Raw genomic sequence first — 19,825 nt, forward strand, 5'->3', positions numbered from 1 at the left:
ATTTCTTGGAGTTTTGCACCATATATATATACCAAATTTTATTTTGTGCAATATCGATCTTTGTTAGAACTGGTGGTTCATATTAATACCAGTAGAAGTCCAAGTAGACAGGAGCAGAGTGAATGTCACGATGATTTGAGGATTTCCTAATAAGTCCATACTAGTAGGGTTTAGGGTTTTTCTATATATATATATATATATATATATATATATATAATGTAACTCTGAATCATTAAAAGTAAAAATACAGCCGCTTCTCTGTGGACGTAGGCAAATTATCAAACTATGTTAAATCTGTGTTTTGACTCTCTTTCTTTTCGATTCTATATTGTTTATGTGCACGGTAACAACAATCTTTCATATATGATGTAATTAATTATTAATCCCTGGCTGCATCCTACATCTATAGTGGGCTATGCCTTGCGATTGATGTTAGTATTTGAAATTAATTCGAAGATGAATAGAAAATGAGTGTGACTTGATAGGGATCAGGAATTTTGGGAGTTATTTAGAAAATCTAGAGGATATTAATCTGATTTGATATGTTAAGCCCTTCAATTATAGCCATGCTCCTTAAGTAAAACTTTGAAACATGTTATACATTTTTTTTTTTTTTTTTTTTGCAGTTCTTCTCTCATTCTCCTAATTTTTAAAATTACTATTGGATCTATGGGGTTTATGTAGGTCCCACACATGAGCCCACAAATTCAAGTGTAATTTTGAAAATGGGAAGGATGAGAGAAGGATTAGAGGAAGAAAGCAATCCTTTTCCTAAAATTTTTGATAATATTGGAGGCTCGTGTTGGCTAGCTAGATCTTATCTTCGGTACAATCTTTAAAATGAAGAGTAACGCTACAAGTACATACTAGTTTTACGCATTAATCATGTGGCAATGCGACGTAGTATTTGCCTCATCAACCAATAAAATTTTTATTTACTTTTTTGCACGATTCCTCTCCCTCTATTAATGATCAGTGCCACCCTCAACCAACACTCAGGTGTGGTCATAAGTACCAAATCTAATATAGACCGAATTTAGTTTGGTCTATTCTATGTATACCAAATCAGAGATCGAAGTGGTCGTCGCAACCACCAGATCTCGCTCGTGGAAGATGGTCTTAACCGCCATGAATCCGAGAGTTTTCGCGACCACCCCCTTTACTCTAGAGCCGGGGGTAGTCAACAAACTAGAGCTGTAGTTAGCCACCCCTCAATAAAAATAAGAGGCCGAAAATCATGCCTTCAATTAATCCGTATGTCATTGTGACTTCAAAATGTCGTTCACTTTAGAGAAGAGCCAAAAAGAGTCCTGTGTAATGTGTATGCTTCTTCAAATGTTATGACTTACGAGCCTCTATGATCGAATGAACTTCCTGATCGACACAAATGGACATGACAGCATGATTAGTGCGAGCATCATATAATTTATGTACTCCCGAATGATATTTAGGGGGACAACCATTCAATTATGTGGCATATAATTAGAGAGCTTGTTTTGGATTAAAAGGTTATCCAATTGGATAAGTTCCCTCATATAATTGCAACAATATCGATGGCCAACCAATTTGAAAGACGTCCCAACCATTAAAGTAGCTAACTAATTTGATATCCTTTCGATAGGCTTAAGAGCGTGCTTAGGATTGTATTTAAGAAATATAGTTTTTAAGTTAAAAAGTGTTTTTTGACAAAATTTTTATTTTTAAGCTTTTGCTAAAAATGCGTTTTTTCTATTTTTATGCTTTTTGGACCCTTAAAAGCACTTTCAATTTTTTTTACTAAACGAGTTCTTTTTTTTTTCTTTTTTTTTTCAAACCGACTTTTTGAATGTTAAATGTACTTTTAACCTTTTAGGCCTCTCAAACGCACATCCAAACAAAAACAGGCTATAAACTACCATTTATCCTAAAAGCTTAAACTTTTTTTATAAGTGGTGGTTTCTGATCCTATCAGAACATAGGTCCTGAGGTTGAATTATATCTCCGTCATTTACTTCTCATTTCAATTAAATATTTTACGTGTTGTGCATTGCCTATTAAAAGAAAGTTTGAACTTGCGTGTGCTTCTTGTCAGTTTAAGTTTTTAGGATAAGTGGTGATTTAACACGTAAATGTCTATGAAATCCACCAAATTCAATGGCTAAAACTCTCTGATTACTAATTAATAACGTGATGGTCCAAGGATGCATATGCACCAAATCAGCTAACTTCTTGTTGAACTTTCTTAATCGGCACTATTAAAGAGAATATGAAGTCAAATGCACCATTTATAATCCCTAACTAAACTGGCAAAAAAAAAAAAAAACTAAACTGGCATTTGTAGCTTGTCTAATTAGCTTGTCCTTGAAGCAATGTATGGCTCCAAAAAGAATACGAAAGTGGAACAAAAGGGTTGCTTTCCCTTTTCTCTTTTATATATAATTTGTCCCTTTCTATATGAGACTATACATATATGCCATCTATATAAACTATGTACAGTACATGCTCCTAACTTGCAACCATTTTGATCGATAATACCAGAAACTTCATTGATTCCCTTAGGTTTCTCCATCTCCTTCATGGCGGAAAAACCTGAAAATTCAGACATTCAACTTCCTCCTGGATTTAGATTCAACCCATCTGATGAGGAGCTCATCGAACACTACTTGAGAAACAAAGTGATTTCAAAGCCGCTCCCTGCTTCTATCATCGCAGAAATAAACCTCTACAAGTTTAACCCATGGGAGCTTCCAAGTAATTAACAATTCTTTTATCGTTTTTTTCTTTTCTTTGATTGATTAATATAATTTATAAGCTAATCTTTTCTTTTTAACAGAGAAGGCTTTGTTTGGAGAGGATGAATGGTATTTCTTTACGCCAAGGGAAAGGAAGTATCCGAACGGGGTGAGGCCAAACAGAGCAGCAGGCTCAGGTTATTGGAAGGCCACAGGGACAGATAAACCTATTCTTACTCGGTGTGGGACGAGGAGTGTTGGAGTCGAGAAAGCCCTTGTCTTCTACAAAGGTCGCCCTCCCAAAGAAGTCAAGACGGACTGGATCATGCACGAGTATAGATTGCATGATACCATGATTTGGACTACAAAGCGAAAAGGGTCTATGCGAGTAAGTTGATTAAAAGACGTGTCAATATTGACTTTATATACACGGTTTGATGAATATGGTTAAACATTTTGTTTTTGTTGCAGTTGGACGATTGGGTGCTATGTCGGGTTCGAGAGAAAAGCAGGGTTCTGATCAGGAACACTAGGGAAGATCGAAATGGTCCTTGTTATGAGCCAGGTGTGCATGAGCCATGTTCTGTGAATATGAACCCTAATCTCTTTACGGCCGTCAGAAATTATTTATACAACGATTGTCCGATGCTGCCATACATCTTTGCCTCTCACGAAACTCCTTGCATCGATGCAAGTTCAAGCATAAGCTTCCAAAGTAGCTATAGTGAAAAATCATTATGTCCTCTGGTCTTTGAAGACAACACAATATTGAAAAGAAAACTGGTTGAAGGAAATCAACGGGAGATTTTTGTTCCACCAAGCAAGAAGGTGAGCAGCAGGGATAACGAAAATGAGAAAGTCCTAATATCTCTGAGTGATAGCACAGGAATGAAATTGTGTGGAAAAAACCAGCCTCTAGATAACAATTACTTCGATGCTGATCAATGGAATTCCCTTGTCCAATACCAAGAGTTTGATCACTTGGTATTTACAGAAAGTGACTAAGAGTTCAAGGGTTCTTTCGTTTATTGTGTAAGAAAAATATTACAGTTCCTTCTGGTGTTCTTCTAGTATTTTCCTGGTCCGACCTAGATATTATTTTTAAAAAAAACATAATAATAATAATAATATCTACATTGAACCAGAAAGACATCATAAAGAACCATAGCATTTCTCAGTGTAAAGATATGGTAGCCGTCAAATAAATTAGAAAGGTATTTGTGAGGTGTGTGATACATTTTACTTGGTATTTGTGATACATATTTATATACATATGTAAATATTCCAAGTCAAAAGATATCTATGGCTGTACAGCGGTTATATCTATGCTAATTTGTCTACACTTAGGATTGGGAGTGCAAATCCTATCAGTTTTAAACGCCAGCAATATTAATATATTTTCATGTGTTATGAGCAGCTGTTCCCTCTATTGGTTTTCGTGTTTTTTTTCTTTTTTTGGGGAGATTCATATATATAACCGACTTAAAAATGGCTATGCCACGCTACTGAGATATCAAAAACAATGGATATTTTTTTGGTTTGCTAATGAATTGTTATTCCTTTGTATACAAGCAAGGAGTTCGTGCTTCATTACCATACAACCGTCAATACAATTTCCTACGCGTCAGACTTTCTTCAGCTATTACAACATAACAGTAATAAACCTGAACCGGCCCAACCCAGCCACCCGCAAGGGTTCAAGCCCAATTTCCTCTAGAACTGTCAGGGCCACGATGATTTTGATGATAACCAGAAGAGAAATGCTGGTCTCTATTGCAAGGAAAATATAAGGTGGGAAACCAAAGATTGGCCGTAGAAAATAATCCAGATTCAGTGTGGAAAAATCATCTTGTATAAGGATATGATTCCATCTTCGGCCAAAAACAAAAGGCATAAAATGACTGCAACCGAGCTAAATATTATTAAAAGAGACACGATCAATGTACTCATAGTTGTTTACAAAGACACATATATACTCCAAGTGTGAGCATAGGTTCCCAAATCACAAGAGACCGCAAGGATTGATAATGCATGAGAGAAAGCAAAGATTCGTAACAATCAATCAAAATAATAATCAAGCACAAGATCAACTCCCTTCATATGCAAGAGAATACAAGAAAAACCACAAAGTGGATAGGTCAAATGGCCCTCGAGTTCATCTCACTTCTTCAGGACACTGCAAATGAAACACACTCCATCAAAATGACTTCATAATGGTAAAAAGCAAGAAATAAGAGGAAACACCAGCTGGCCCATCACAAAAGTTACAATCCATGCTTTGCTAGTTCAAAAGGGGAAAAAATCATTAAGAGGTGAAACTTCAGAGCAACAGTGAGGAAATATATAAATATGCTAATAATTGAAGTAGGTTAGTGGTGGACTCCAATATCTAATCTCATCTATGACCGCTCATACCATTAATGCATAATAATAGTGGCCTAGATGATAAAGGCCCAAGGATACGAACATCTGGATATGTGGACAGAATAATAATCAAGATAAAAATTAATGCATTTAAAAATTCGATTCAAATATAGGTAAAACCAACGTTTCGTAATTTATATACTCGTACAATTTGATCACATAGAAAATAATGTCTTAAGCATTGTGGTGATAACAAATTCTCTCTTCAACCATGGTCTACCTAGTACAATTTATTTCACAGTATATGGTGCTAAGACTAACTTCTCAGCAATTCATTCATCGTAAAATACTATTTCTTCTCGTTATGGCAAATTATATAGCTCTAGTCTCAACGTATACATACATTCCTTTCAATGGAAATGTTCTATGGCCATCATGATTGCAATAATGAATCCCCCCCCACCCACCAATAGCCATGTTAATGAGATTTGCACTTCAATGTCATAAGGCTCAAATTCAATCAGACAACACTTTGCATGAACCTCCACAATCTCTTATCCTTATGAATGACTGAAACTAAGTTGATTTCCATATAGAAGATTAGGGTACTATAATGGTAATTCCAATAGGTAACATATGGCCTCCACTATGCATGATAATTCAGATAGAAAGCAAAGAAAATTACTCAAATGTGCGTAACTGAGAAACTAAAGCAAAACCAAATCAGAAAGCTTCAATAACAAATCTGATTATTCCACAAACTATAAAAAATTGCCTAGTCATCTCAATCCTTGCTTTTTCATTCAGCCTCGGTTACCCTATTAAGGGCACACTTTCCAATTTATATACGTATTTCATGTCCCTTTTTCCTATCCCTACGAGTGTTGCAAACTGTATTGAGAAGCTCCAACATGATTTCTTATGGGGTGGGCTAGGCGACGAGTTCAAACATCACCTAGTTAGTTGATCCAAAGTTTGTTCACCGCTCTCTGAAGGAGGGTTGGGAATTCGGAACTTGTGGATACATGCTCTCTTAGGTAAATGGCTTTGACGCTATGTGCATTAACGAGAGGCTTGGTGGAGAATGGCGGTGGAAGCTAAATTTGATAGTTCGTGGGCTGGGTAGTGTTCTATTGAGCCTTCTGGTGCGTTTGAGGTGGGATTATGGAAGTATCTTAGGAGGAGTTGGAGAAATTTTGTGTGCCACGCCAAATTTGAGATCGGAGATGGCTCCAAGATTAGATTCTAACATGATTAGTGGTGTGGGGTTGTGGCCCTTAAGGAAGCCTTTCCAACTCTATTTGGTATTGTCTGTGCAAAGGATGCCTCAGTCGTAGCTCACTTGGAGTTTTAAGTGGCTTCGATCAGTGGAACGTGAGTTTGCTAGAGTGGCTCATGATTGAGAGGTAGATGACTTTGCCTCATTCTTTAGGGTGTTGTATTCAGGCAGAGTGAGTCGAGGAAGTGAAGATAAGCTGTGGTGGGTCCCCTCCAAAAGAGGGTTGTTTAAGATTAGATCCTTCTATTGTTCCTTGGTTTGTAATGAAGGATGTCGCTTCCCTTCAAATAGTGTTTGGTGGCAATGCCTCCTTGAGGTCGGCCTTTTTCACTTGGTCGACGGCTCTAGGTAAGATCCTTACCATGGATAACCTTAGGAAGTGGAATGTTACTGTGGTGGACAGATGTTGCATGTGTAAGAAGAATTGAGAGTTTGTGGACCATCTTCTTCTTCATTGTGACGTGGCTTACACCATTTGGATTGTCTTTTTCAGTCATTCTGGTTTGTCTTAGGTTATGCCTAGAAGTGTAGCTAACTTTTATGATTGTTGGTGGAGTACCGGTAGTACATGGAGTGTGGTTGTAGGGAAGATGATGCCTACATGCCTTTTATAGTGTTTATGGAGGTAAAGGAATAACATAAGTTTTGAGAACCATGAAAAAACTTTGGATGCGATCAAGTGCTTTTTCTTCAAAGATTTGTATTTTTAGTCAGCAACTTATATTTCTCCTTTGTCGCTTATTTATAGTGACTTCCTTGTCCTTTTTGCTCCTTCTAGCTAGATACATCCTTTTGTATACTTCCTATATACTTAAGGGCACCTTTACGCTTTTAATGATAATAATCGATTACTTATAAAAAAAATTAACTTGAATGTTTTTTTCATCATCTTTTATCATATGAATTTGGGTTCACCCAATTTCCTGGAATTCTTGACAGCTGGAATCAGAAGATTTTGAAGAGCTCACCCAAGTAGAATGAGACAACAACAAATATAAATATAATCAAGATAAATGAACAATGAGGGGTGTTGCATGTTTTAAACCACTAACAGAAAAGATAGGAGCTTACTTGTATAGATAGGCAGCAATTCCAAGAATTATACACAACAAAATAATATCAATACAGAAATTTCGACTGGACCTCAGCTGGAAGAAAATAAAACTAGTATTAGTTGCAGCCAAAAATCTAGAACCGGGTAAAGTAAACAGACACAAATCCAAACTCGAAGGAGTTGCTGCTCAATTACCTGATTCACTGTGTGTTTAAGTCTAACATTAGTATTCTTAAGGTCAGCTGCTGCCTTGTCGACCTATAAAAAAGTGAATGGTACAACTAAGTGATATATAACTTAAATTCCATCTGTGTAGCTTTGAAGTTACAAACAGAGATTGATGTTTCTCACCTTAGTGTCAATCTCATCCATCAAAGGAACTTGCCTATCTAATTCCTGCACTCATTAGATGATACAATAAATTTAACGTGTCAATATTGCAAAAGAGCACATACAAATATAAAAGACAGCAAACCTCATTCATATCATGAGCCATGCTTTTCAGTGTATCCAAACCTTCTGATATCATATCCAAACCTTGATCCTGTAGGAATGTGAAAACAGATAAGCTGCAGATACCATAACTGAAGAAACATATATGCCAAAATATTAAGTACAGATAAAAAATTTACAAGTCCCAAAAAAGTGACTTGCCTGCTTCACTTTGCGCATTTCAAACTCCTGCCTGAATTGACTCGACTCCTCGGTTTGTTGAAAGAATTCATCATTAACCTGCCCATCTACAATCAAAATGAAACACACAAGCAAACCTCAACAGTCAATTTAAAGTCTCCTTCACATAAATTAAAGTTAAATGGCAAACCAGAAATGGATCCATAAAGCTTTACATCTGAATAAAGTAAACAAACCACCTGAACCAAATTTGATCTGGGTACGAGAAGCCGAGGCAGTCCAACCTCCAGTTTGTTTGGGTGCAGGTGCAGTCCCATCAGGTACAGCTTGAATCCTATCTGGCAATGCAAGCACCAAATCATTCCGGGCAGCAAGCTCTTCCCCCGAAAGTCCTTTCACCTGTAGATGGATTTGTATCAATTGCGCAACAACCACGCTAAAGAAGCAGTCGTAATTTTAGTTCTACACGGTATAACAAAGACAGGAAGATGAAAATTCAACTACAGTGGCGTCACTAAGATAATTTCAACACCAATACATTACTTGAAACCACAATCCATAAAAAAAAAATATATAATAAATAAAACCCGATATTGAGATCGGCTAAAACAAGGCGACAGTCAAAAGGAATTACTTAATAACTTAGTAGAATTGATACGAGTGCTATGGATAGTCCGATACTGAATAAACAAGCATCTCCTCTAGATGAAAAAAAAAAAAATCTCTTTGAAAAGTACATTCCTTAGGATTTAGATTTAATTCAATTAAGAACTTTCGAAACCGAGCAATGACTAACAAAGACCGACTTTGGATCCCAAAATAGAAACAAGATCGAGTGAGAATGTAACACAGTAAGCTTTACGTGCATGAATTGAAGAAGCCTTCAACAATTGGTTCCAACTTAAAACGGTGAAAATCAGACTTCTCTAAAAAGAAATAATTAATGAAAGTACAAAGAAATGAAAATGGAAACCTTTTTTACAGCCAGTCTCTCCAACTTGGGGACCTCCTCTAGCAATCTAGCCTTGGTTCGACGAATCTCCGCATTCAACGCAACCGCCGATGCCTTATTCTTCTCCTTCGAAGCAGACTCCGCTTTCTGCAGACAAGATTACTCTCAATTTGATTCGAAAACTGAATAATAAAACCCTAATTCTTCCTATGGCACCAAAAATCTCTACTCAGCTAAGACTTAGTCAACTAGTTAGCTAAATTGATGCGAGTCTTCTACCGAACTACACTCTTGTCCTCAGTTTCCAAGCAACCAAACGGTCGTGAAAAGAAGAAGATCTAAGAGATGAAAGGCACCTGAAGAACAGCCTCGAGGTCGGTCTCAACGACGGCGTAGAGGCGAGCGAAGGCATCGTCGCCGAAGACATTGAGATCCTTCTGCCTTTCGACGTCGTATTTGTCGAACTTCTTGCAGATCGAATCTACTCTTGTTAAAATGTCGATCACGCTCATCTTCTGCTCTCTCTCTCTCTCTGATTTTCACCTTCAAATTTCGATCAGAGAATATGAAGAGCACTTAGAAAGAGGAACGGATGAAACCTAATTGCAGGCGGAGAATGATGATTTCTTGGTGACGATGTCAGATCTGAGAGGAACCAACACAGTAAGTGGTTTCAAAAGGAAACAGATAAAAATGAAAACCTTCTAACTACAACCTGTTTTGCATTTTCTTTTTCCTTTTTATTTTTAAGATTTATATGAGAGCTCACTTGACACGCATACATTTTTCGAAGATGACTTTTATTTTTCTACGCAAGAATGAAGACGACTTAACTGAGCTGTTTAGACTGGCCAAAAAAAAAAAAAAAAAAAAACTGAGCTGTTTATGAACTGTTCGAGTTCGGATCGTCTAAGACCGAGCTCACAAGCAAGTCAAGTTTCAATGATTGTTTTGTTGCTCGAATATTAAATTTTTTTGGTTTTTTACACCAGTGAGATATTTATAATATTTTTGCAATTACTTTATTAAAGAAAATAGCAGGCTTACCTCCTAGAAATAGAATAATTCTAATAGGAAATTGACAGAAATTTCTTTTAAATCGGTCTCGAGAAAATATCTTTCAATTCATGTAAAATAGTGTCAAGTATCTGTAAATATTTAAAAGACACATTAAATTAGTCTAAATTAATAAACTGCTATTAGTGTAGTTAAAAATTTAATGTATATTTTAAATGTTTATAGACATTTTACATGGATTTGATTATATTTGCTTCAGACCAGTTTTGAAGAAATTTTTGTCCATAGGAAATTTCTTGTAGTTTAAATAAAGAGTTCTGCTAAATAAATGTCTTTTCTATGTCCTTTTTTTATGGGACATGTTACGGCTTTTCTTTTCTTTTTTTAGTTTTTATAATCATAGGTGGATATTATTTTATAAAAACTCAAAAAAGAAACTGGCCCCACTGGTTTCTTATTTCTCTCATCCTTTTTAACAAAATAATATCTACCTATAACTAGGAAAACAAGGAAGTATTAGGTGCTCTCCTTGTGTTTTTCTAGTTCTACGTAGATATTATTTTTTGGAAAAGTGCTATGGAGCCAAACAAATGAACTTAGAAAAATTTTCAAACTTACGTGACAGACCGTGAGTGGCAGACAAGGGAGAAATAATTGCATTTTTTTAATTTAAAAACCATTGCCACGTCAGTTTGAAAATGTTTCTGGGTTCATTTGTTTGGCTCTCTAGCACTTATCTATTTTCTAAAAACTGAGTAAGAGAAATAAGGATCACTTTATTTTTTGTTTTTTTAGAAAATAATATCCAGAGCACCTAGCATTTGTGACTTTTTAAAATCATTATTTAATCAAAATTTAATAGTGATCTATCACAACCAATGATAATTTTAAAGTCATATCAATTTTAAAGGAACACAAGAGAGACATAAAAAAAACTTTTGGCGTACTCTTAACTAAATTGTCAGTCTCTTGCCCCAAATCTAGATTCCTTTCCCATTAATGCATGTTCACAATAGTGGTTAGAAATAGTATATTTGGACATCAATCTAGTCTAAAAGACTAAGCTAATGGGTCCTGGCCCACTACTTATGATATCCATATATTTGCTACCAATTGTCAGTGAGATAATTGCCTAGGAAATCCACCAATAGTACATTAATATACATATATAGATACTATTTTAACCCAAAAGTTTAAATTAATGTGCTTCAGTGCACTTTAATACATTAACTGTTATTTTCTTTATACTTTATCAATGTGAAACACAACATTTATACGTACACTCACAACAATAGTTTGCCTTTCTTCTCCATTTTCCCTCTCTTAAGCTGCTTTGGCTCTCTCTCATATAGACAATGGATAGAAAAAAAAAAACACACACACACAATTGGAGGAGTGAAGGCTGTTGAAGTATCTCATATTTTCATTTCTTTGTCCAACAATGTCCCTTTCTCTCTTTCTTCTTTTCTTGATTTTCTTAGTGTTTGTGATTGTTTGTGGTAATTAAGGCCGAGGATTTTTTTTTTTTTTTTTTTTTTTTTTTGTCTTTGTCTTTGTCTTAAGTTATTTGTTTCAAACACAAAGAATTGCTTTTAGTTTTAGTTATCCCTTTTTTTTTTGTTTTTTGCTTCTGCTTTGGAATGAAAATGTGGGTTTGTGATTTTGCTAGACGTCTTGAATGTTGAAAGCCTGTGTGTTTAAACGACTTTTGAAGAAGAGCTAAAGTTTGATTCTTTTTGTTTTTGTTTTCTTTTTTCTTGATTTTCTTAGTGTTTGTGATTGATTGTGGTAATGAAGGCCGAAGATCTTTTTTTTTTTTTTTTTTTTTTTTGTCTGAAGTTATTTGTTTAAGCACAAATAATTGCTTTTAGTTTTAGTTATCCTTTTATATATATTTTTTTCAATTTTTATTTTTGTTTTTGCTTCTGCTTTGGAATGAAAATGTGGATTTGTGGCTGATCACATCTTTTGCTTGCTAAGATGAAAACGGTAATTTTAGAACAAGTTTTTATCTAAAACTCTTTACATTTAATTTATTTGACAATATCTTCAGATAATGCCATAGAACCTTGTACAATGTTTGAAGAGTGAACTCCAGATTTTGAAGAAGGTACTTACAAGATCATATAAGGGCATTAATTATGCAAAATGTAAAGAGTAAAAATCATTGATGGCTAGAAATTACTACAAAGAAATTCAATCAATTTCTCTAATCACAAAAATAATTCATGTTCTCGGAATCTCGCCAAAGTATACACTTTTTAGTTTGACTACTAGGCTCTTTCAACACAAATCCAAACAAAAGAAACACTTTCTTTTTAACCAAAAGAACAACCCTAGAGACTAAAATGGCACTTGCATGACTAAGGCTGGCTTTGCAGACTGAGGACGACTATGGCATTCTTCTGTTGACGGCATGATGCGTGGAGGTGTCTATGTGATTAGGTGAAAGGTTTGCTCTATGACCAGTACTCATGGTTGACAACCCCAACTCGTACGCTCTCCAGTGTCAACGTTTTGACGAGTGTGGAGGAAGGGATGAGGGGTTAGTGGACTGAGGCAAACGCTAGTTGAAAAAAAGAGGAGGGTGGTCAATTACAGTGGACTCTAGAACAATTGAGGTACTGCTTTCCTTCAGCCGTCAAAGGAAGGGGCAGCATCAATCATGGGTGAGTGAGGTATTTATTGCCGCCAATAGCGCTTTTCTAGGGCCACGTGATTTAAACGACTCATTTTCTAACAAAGAAAAAGATTTTTGCAAGATGTTTGATTTTACTTGCTAACATGGTGCCTTTCATTGTTTTGACACTTGTCTTTCTTCTTAGCACTTATTGTTTTACTTCTTCTTTAGTTTGTGATTTCCACGCCTTAGTCACACTTACAAAATATTTGAATTCTCCGACTCCATTATAAATACTTGGAATTCTTCGAGTCTTAGCTCAGTTTGTTGTGGGGTTGGAATTCAATGCTCTAAGGGATATGTTGTTTTAGTGGACTCAATAAGGTTGAATCTCAACGGCTGAGTATCACCTAAAATTTCAAAACTTGTCCAGCTTACTAACATTTCTCTTGCAAGTAATCAATTCATAGGTACCATTGAGATTGTAAATTTGAGAAGTCTTCGATGGCTAAACATCTCATCCAACCTCTTCAATGACAACTTGGATTGGAACTACTCGAGCATTGCCAACTTAAGAGTGTTTAGTGCCTATGGCAACAACTTCACTACCTTTCTTCTAGTTGGGATTACGATCTTAAAGAAGCTCAAGTTCTTGGATCTTGGTTACAATCATTTTTTTGGTAGAATCCCAAAAATCTGTGCAAATCTAGTTGGCTTGGAGTATCTTTCACTTATGTTAAATGATTTGCACGGAAAAATCCACTGCGAGTTGGACAATCTCACTAACTTGAGAGACATTCACTTGGATTTTAACAATTTTGCAAGTGGGATCCCAAAGGAATTTGGAAACTTGGTGAATCAAGTTCGAATGAGTTTGTACTTCTGTGGATTAGATGGCCTACTTTCAAAGCAATTAGGCAACTTGACAAACCTGATGTACCTTGACCTTTCCGTAAATGCATTTACTGGTGAAATTCCATTTGAGTTCGGCAATCTCAAGCACCTCAAGCAGCTAGTATTGTCCTTGAACAGTCTGCACAAGTCTATTCCAGACTACCTTATAGACTTTCTAAATTTGAAAACTCTTCACCTACCTAAAACAACTTCACTAGCATGATTCCTGAGAATATAGGACAGAACATAAAGCTTCAGTTGCTTGATTTGTCCACAAATAAGCGCATTGGTACAATCCCTCAGAACTTGTATTTGTCAAATCAACTCATAGAGCTGACTCTTTAAAAACTTCCTCTCTGGGCCGATTCCTGAAGGACTACAAACATGAGAATTGGATGAATCTAGTTCGAATGAGTTTGTACTTCTGTAGATTTGATGGCCTAATTCCAAAGCAATTAGGCAACTTGACAAACCTGATGTACCTTGACCTTTCCGTAAATGCACTTACCGGTGAAATTCCATTTGAGTTCATCAATCTCAAGCACCTCAAGCAGCTGATATTGTCCTTGAACAGTCTGCACAAGTCCATTCCAGACTACCTTGTAGACTATCCAAATTTGAAAACTCTTTACCTACCCCAGAACAACTTCACTGGCATGATTCCTGAGAATATGAGACAGAACATAAAGCTTCAGTTGCTTGATTTTTCCACAAATAAGCGCATTGGCACAATCCCTCAGAGCTTGTGTTTGTCAAATCAACTTATAGAATTGACTCTTTAAAAACTTTCTCTTTTGGCCAATTCTTGAAGGATTAGAGACATGAGAATTGGTTTCCACCAAGTAAAAGGAATTCGATAGAAGAGAAATTTGAGAATGAATGAGGTAAAGGACCAGACGCACGATTGTTTGATAAGGCAAGCTATGTTAACTTTACTGGCTCCGGTGAACTATTGGCATTCTCTGGCAAGGTTCCTAATAGGTAATTGTTTTGCAACTCTAGTCAATTTAGTTGAAGCAAGTATAGGAATTCATTTGGGATGCTACCATTCAACCTCATTGTGGTGAGACTTGAACATATCCCTAGTCCTTTAAGAATCGGCCCCAGATAGGAAGTTTTTAAAGAGAATCAGTTCTATGAGTTGATTTGATAAACACAAGTTCTGAGGGATTGTACGAGTGAGCTTATTTGTGGACAAATCGAGTAAGTGAAACTTTCTGTTCTGTCCCATATTCCCAAGTATCATGCCAGTGAAGTTGTTCTGAGGTAGCTGAAGAGTTTTCAAATTTGGAAAGTCTGCGAGGCAGTATGGATTAGACATGTGTAGACTGTTCAAAGACAATACCAATTGCTTGAAGTGCTTAAGATTGCCGAACTCAAATGGAATTTCACTAGTAAGTGCATTTAAGGAATGCTCAAGGTACATCAAGTTTGTCAAGTTGCCTAATTGCTTTGGAATTAGGCCACCCATCCACAGAATTACAAACTCATTCAAACTAGATTCACTAAGTTCCCAAATTCCTTTGGGATCCCACCTTCAAAATTTTAAAAATCCAAATGAATGTCTCTCAAGTTAGTGAGATTGCCCAACTTGCAGTGGATTTTTTCATGCAAATCATTTAACATAAGCGAAAGGTACTCCAAGCCAACCAGATTTGCATAGATTCATGGGATTCTACAAAAGAAATGATTGTAAACAAGATCTAAGAGCTTGAGCTTCTTCAAGATCGTAATCCAAAGCGGAAGAAAGGCAGTGAAGTTGTTGCCATAGGCATTACACACTTTCAAGTTGGCAATGCTCGAGTAGTTCCAATCCAAGCTGCCATTGAAAAGGTTGGATGAGATGTTTAGCCATCAAAGACTACTAAAATTCGCAATCTAAAGGTACTTGTGAACCGATTACTTTCAAGAGAAAGGTTAGTAAGCCGATCAAATTATGAAATTTGAGGTGACACACAGCCGCTCATATTCAACCCTGCTGAAACAACGCATCCCCTAGAGCATTGAATTCCAACCCCGGAACAAACTAAGCTAGGACTCGAAGAATTCCAAGTATTTAGAATGGAGTCAGAGAATTCAAAACTTTTTTTAAGTGTGACTAAGGCATGGAAATCACCAACTAAAGAAGAAGTAAAACAAGAAGTACTAAGAAAAAAGACAAGTGTAAAAACAATGAAAGGCACTATGTTAGCAAGTGGAATCAAACATCTTGCGAAAATCTTTTTTTTTTATTTGAAAGGGAGTCGTTTAAATCACGTGGTCCTCACAAAGCGCTATTGGCGGCAATAAATACATTACTCACCCATGATTGATGTAGCCTCTTCATTTGATGGCTGAAGGAAAGGAGTGCCCTCAATTCTTTTGGAGTCCACCATAATTGACCACTCTCATCTTTTTTTTTTTCAACCAGCATTTGCCTCAGTCTATCAACCCTGCATCCCTTCCTTCACACTCGCTAGAACGTGGACATTGGAGAGCGTACGAGTTATGGGTTGTCAGCCATGAGTACTGGTTATATAGAAGAGCTTGCACCTAATCACCAAGACACCTCCATGCACCGTGCTATCAACAGAAGAGTGCCACAGCCGCCCTCAATCTATGACGTTAGCCTCAATCACGCAAGTGCCATTTCAGTCTCTAGGGTTGTTCTTGTGATTAAAAATAAAGCATTTCTTTTGTTTGGATTTGTGGTGAAAAAGCGTAGTAGTCAAACTAAAAAGTTTATACTCTGATGAGATTCCGAGAACATGAATTATTTTTGTGATCAGAGGGATTGATTGAATTTCTTGGTAGTAATTGATTTACAAGAGATACTTGTGTTCTCAATGTCTATTTGTAACATTCTTTTGAAGTTTTAGTAAATCTAGCCATCAATTATGTTTATTCTTTAAATATACTTAGAATCCATAAAATAGATCGAGTAACTAAGCAATATGTGGAGGTAATAGCCCGAGGCCGGGATAATAGCAGCAATATAAGCCTAGAATTCTATCACACATCATAATGATAGGTACGTTTGAAAATTCTAGCATGCACTTTTCCTTACAGTTCATAATATCACAAACAGTTTGAAGATCAAAGCAGCTTCTAGTTTTTCGTCTGATACAATTCCTATTATTCAGGAAAGAAAATATAAACTGTTGGAATATTTTCACTCAACCGGCCCATCAGATTTTGGGTTTTAAGGCCTATGTCAAGCCCACGAAGGAAGCACCATTGGAGTAGGAGTCTCAATCTAGGTCCAATTAAAATTCCTTGAAGAATCTAACACAATAGTCCTACTCCAAGACTAAGTAAAGTAGGACACTAGATCAAATTCAAACTCTTAGTACTCCCACATCAAGTTGAAGAAGGAGACATAGTCAAAGTCTAACTCCACTCCTTAGCCTATAAATAGGACTGCTGCACCAAGGTATAAAACGATCTCTCTCATCTATTCAATTAGGCTGAATAATTGAGCTTTGCTCATCAAATTGCTTTTCTCTAAGGAATTGACTTAGGCATCGAAATTTTCTAGGCATAGACGCCGGCGGATCCTTTGACGCTCTTACTATTTTGCAGTCATCATGGAGCATTACAAGCGTATTCCAAATCTCGCACGCGCATGCCTCGAAGAACATGTAGCTCACACCATACTGGAAGTCGTTAGACAAAAAACTGTTCTAATAGTTTGGCGCCGTCTGTGGGAACAATTATTTCGTTTTTCATAACAATAATTTAAAAAAATTGTCATGGTCGTGAACACATGTTCGTGCGATTGTCAACTTGCCAAGAGAGAGAAGATCTAAACTCGAAAATCAGTCAAATTCGAAATGAAAAAAAAAAAAAAAAAAGAAGATAGGGGTCGGGAGAATGGCCCTTGGGAAAGCATGAAAAGAGGAGATGATTGAAGACAGGAGAAGGATAGGAGTCAACAGCCCAAAGAAGTAAGGAACCAGGATGTGATAGCTGAAATACGGAGAAGGTAGCTACCGAGGACCCTGCAAGAGGGGGCAAGGCACTTATCACACTCGTGCAACATATAAAATACAAAACTGTGACTAGTGGTATCTTTGTGTATTTTCTTATTTTCTCTTAGGTTTATGTTTTATCAACTATGCTATTGCTTTCAGACTTTTTCATAAAGGCATGGTATGCCCTCGATTTTGGAGGCATAGATATTTTTAATAAAAGAATAAGGCTGACTTAAGCATCTAAAGATCGGCGGACCGACTGATGCCTCTTATTTTACAGGAAGTAGGATATAGGGAGCAAAACCTAAAGAAAAACAAGGAGGCATGAAGCCACCCCCGGAGGCAAAGAGAAAATCCTGAGGAAAAACAAGGAGGCATGAATCCACCTCTAGTGGCAAGGAGAAAACCTCGAGGAAAAACAAGGCTATAGGGAGAAAACCCTAAGGAAAAACCATGGAAAAAACCTTGAGGAAAAACAAGGCTATATGGAGAAACCCTAAGGAAAAACAAGGCTACAAACCCACAACTTTTACGCTCTCCAATGTCCATGTTCTGGCGAGTGTGGAGTAAGGGATGCGGGGTTGGTGGACTAAGGCAAATTCTGGCTAAAAAAAAGATAAGGGTGGTCAATTATGGTGGACTCCAGAACAATCGAGGGCACTCCTTTCCTTCAGCCTTCAAAGGAAGTGGATACATCAATCATGGGGGATTGAGGTATTTATTGCCACCAATAGCGCTTTGCCATGACCACATGATTTAAACGAATTCCTTTCAAACAAAGAAAAAGAGTTTTGCAAGATGTTTGATTCCACTTGCTAAAATGGTGTCTTTTATAGTTTTGACACTTGTCGCTCTTCTTAGTACTTCTTGTTTTACTTTTTCTGTAGTTGGTGACTTACATGCCTTAGTCACACATAAAAAAAGATTTGAATTCTCTGAATCCATTCTAAATACTTGGAATTCTTCGAGTCCTAGCTCAGTTTGTTCTAGGGGACGTGTTGTTTCAGTGGACTCAACAGGGTTGAATATGAATGGCTATGTGTCACCTCAAATTTCATGATCGGCTTACTAACCTTTCACTTGCAAGTAATCATTTCACATGTACCCTTTAGATTGCGAATTTGAGCGGTCTTTGATGGCTAAACATTTTATCCAACCTCTTCAATGGCAGCTTGGATTGGAACTACTCGAGCATTGCCAACATAAAAGTGTTTAGTGCCTATGGCAACAACTTCATTGCCTTTCTTCCTCCTGGAATTACGATCATGAAGAAGCTCAAGTTCTTGGATCTTGGTTACAATCATTTCTTTGGTAGAATCCCATAAATCTATGCAAATCTAGTTGGCTTGGAGTATCTTTCGCTTATGTTAAATGATCTGCAAAGAAAAAATCCACTACGAGTTAGGCAATGTCACTAACTTGAGAGACATTCACTTGGATTTTAACAATTTTGAACGTGGGATCCCAAATAAATTTGGGAACTTGGTGAATCTAGTTCGAATGAGTTTGTTCTTATGTGGATTGGGTGGCCTAATTCCAAAGCAATTAAGCAACCTGACAAACTTGATGTTCCTTGACCTTCCCTTAAATGCACTTACTGGTGGAATTCCATTTGAGTTTGGCAATCTCAAGCATCTCAAGTAGCTGGTATTGTCCTTGAATAGCCTGCCGGGGTCTATTCCAGACTGCCTCGCTGACTTTCCAAATTTGAAAACTCTTCACTGGCATGATTTTGAGAATATGGGACAAAACATAAAGCTTCAGTTGCTTGATTTGTCCACAAATAAGCGCACTGGTGCAATCCCTCAAAACTTTTGTTTGTCAAATCAACTCATACAATTGATTATTTAAAAACTTCCTCTCTGGGCTGATTCCTAAAGGACTAGAGCCATGAGAATTGGTTTCCACCAAGTGAAAGGAAATCGATAGAAGAGAAATTTGAAAATGGATGAAGTAAAGGATTGGACGCACGATTGTTTGATAAGGCAAGCTGGGCTAACTTTACTGGCTCCGATGAACTATTGGCATTCTCCGGCAAGGTTCCTAATATGTAGTTGATAAGTGCTAAAATATACATATTTTAGCACCTTAATTTACATATGTTAACCTATTAGTATTGTTATTTTGTTATGTTTTACTTCATTTTTGTGTTTTTTGTCCTTTTATAGGTTTTTGAAGAAAATGAAGCATTTATGGAAAATTACAAGCTAAAAGGGCAATTTGGGAAAAGCTAGAGCTGTAGGATCGATCGCAGGCCAACTTAAGCTCGAGTGCACACAGGCAAGGATCGAGCGTAGGCTTGTGCTCGAGTGCACCAAACCTGGGATCGAGCGCAGTCGTGCACTGGA

At 36.8% G+C, this 19,825-nt stretch overlaps 2 protein-coding genes and 3 pseudogenes across 3 annotated transcripts; 3 read left to right on the forward strand and 2 right to left on the reverse strand.

Annotated features, from left to right (window-relative positions):
- Window positions 1-2,532: 2,532 nt before the first annotated feature.
- Window positions 2,533-3,716, forward strand: LOC132162386 (NAC domain-containing protein 2-like). Its single transcript, XM_059572621.2, has 3 exons — window positions 2,533-2,730; window positions 2,813-3,099; window positions 3,183-3,716. Exons 1-3 carry the CDS (start codon window positions 2,556-2,558, stop codon window positions 3,714-3,716), a joined length of 996 nt encoding a protein of 331 aa, XP_059428604.2. The 5' UTR covers window positions 2,533-2,555.
- An 893-nt stretch (window positions 3,717-4,609) lies between these two features.
- LOC132192297 (syntaxin-71) lies at window positions 4,610-9,732 on the reverse strand. 2 transcript variants are annotated; one of them, XM_059607584.2, is made up of 9 exons: window positions 9,350-9,730; window positions 9,015-9,140; window positions 8,281-8,440; window positions 8,063-8,148; window positions 7,884-7,952; window positions 7,760-7,804; window positions 7,604-7,666; window positions 7,426-7,502; window positions 4,610-4,887 (listed from the first exon to the last, which is right to left on the reverse strand). In XM_059607584.2, exons 1-9 carry the CDS (start codon window positions 9,503-9,505, stop codon window positions 4,872-4,874), a joined length of 798 nt encoding a protein of 265 aa, XP_059463567.1. In that variant the 5' UTR covers window positions 9,506-9,730; the 3' UTR covers window positions 4,610-4,871. The 2 variants fall into 2 exon arrangements, with proteins under 2 accessions (XP_059463567.1, XP_088367010.1); XM_088510884.1 differs by lacking the exon at window positions 4,610-4,887 and having other exon boundaries at window positions 7,422-7,502; window positions 9,350-9,732.
- A 2,752-nt stretch (window positions 9,733-12,484) lies between these two features.
- Window positions 12,485-14,306, forward strand: LOC148583425 (uncharacterized; annotated as a pseudogene).
- A 676-nt stretch (window positions 14,307-14,982) lies between these two features.
- LOC148583426 (uncharacterized) lies at window positions 14,983-15,850 on the reverse strand (annotated as a pseudogene).
- A 2,447-nt stretch (window positions 15,851-18,297) lies between these two features.
- Window positions 18,298-19,121, forward strand: LOC148583427 (uncharacterized; annotated as a pseudogene).
- Window positions 19,122-19,825: the final 704 nt, after the last annotated feature.

This window comes from Corylus avellana, chromosome 10 (genome assembly GCF_965113065.1).
Source record: "Corylus avellana chromosome 10, dhCorAvel1.hap1.2, whole genome shotgun sequence".
Classification (NCBI taxonomy): domain Eukaryota; kingdom Viridiplantae; phylum Streptophyta; class Magnoliopsida; order Fagales; family Betulaceae; genus Corylus; species Corylus avellana.

What these genes read in the sequence shown, in the direction of transcription:
- LOC132162386 (XM_059572621.2), top strand. Translation starts at nt 2,556, where the DNA reads ATGGCGGAAAAACCTGAAAATTCAGACATTCAACTTCCTCCTGGATTT. An exon ending in TAACCCATGGGAGCTTCCAA is followed by an intron (nt 2,731 to 2,812) that starts GTAATTAACAAT and finishes TCTTTTTAACAG; the next exon opens with AGAAGGCTTTGTTTGGAGAG. An exon ending in AGCGAAAAGGGTCTATGCGA is followed by an intron (nt 3,100 to 3,182) that starts GTAAGTTGATTA and finishes TTTTTGTTGCAG; the next exon opens with TTGGACGATTGGGTGCTATG.
- LOC132192297 (XM_059607584.2), bottom strand. Translation starts at nt 9,505, where the DNA reads ATGAGCGTGATCGACATTTTAACAAGAGTAGATTCGATCTGCAAGAAG. An exon ending in TGGATGAGATTGACACTAAG is followed by an intron (nt 7,667 to 7,759) that starts GTGAGAAACATC and finishes ACTTTTTTATAG; the next exon opens with GTCGACAAGGCAGCAGCTGA. An exon ending in TTAAACACACAGTGAATCAG is followed by an intron (nt 7,503 to 7,603) that starts GTAATTGAGCAG and finishes ATTTTCTTCCAG; the next exon opens with CTGAGGTCCAGTCGAAATTT.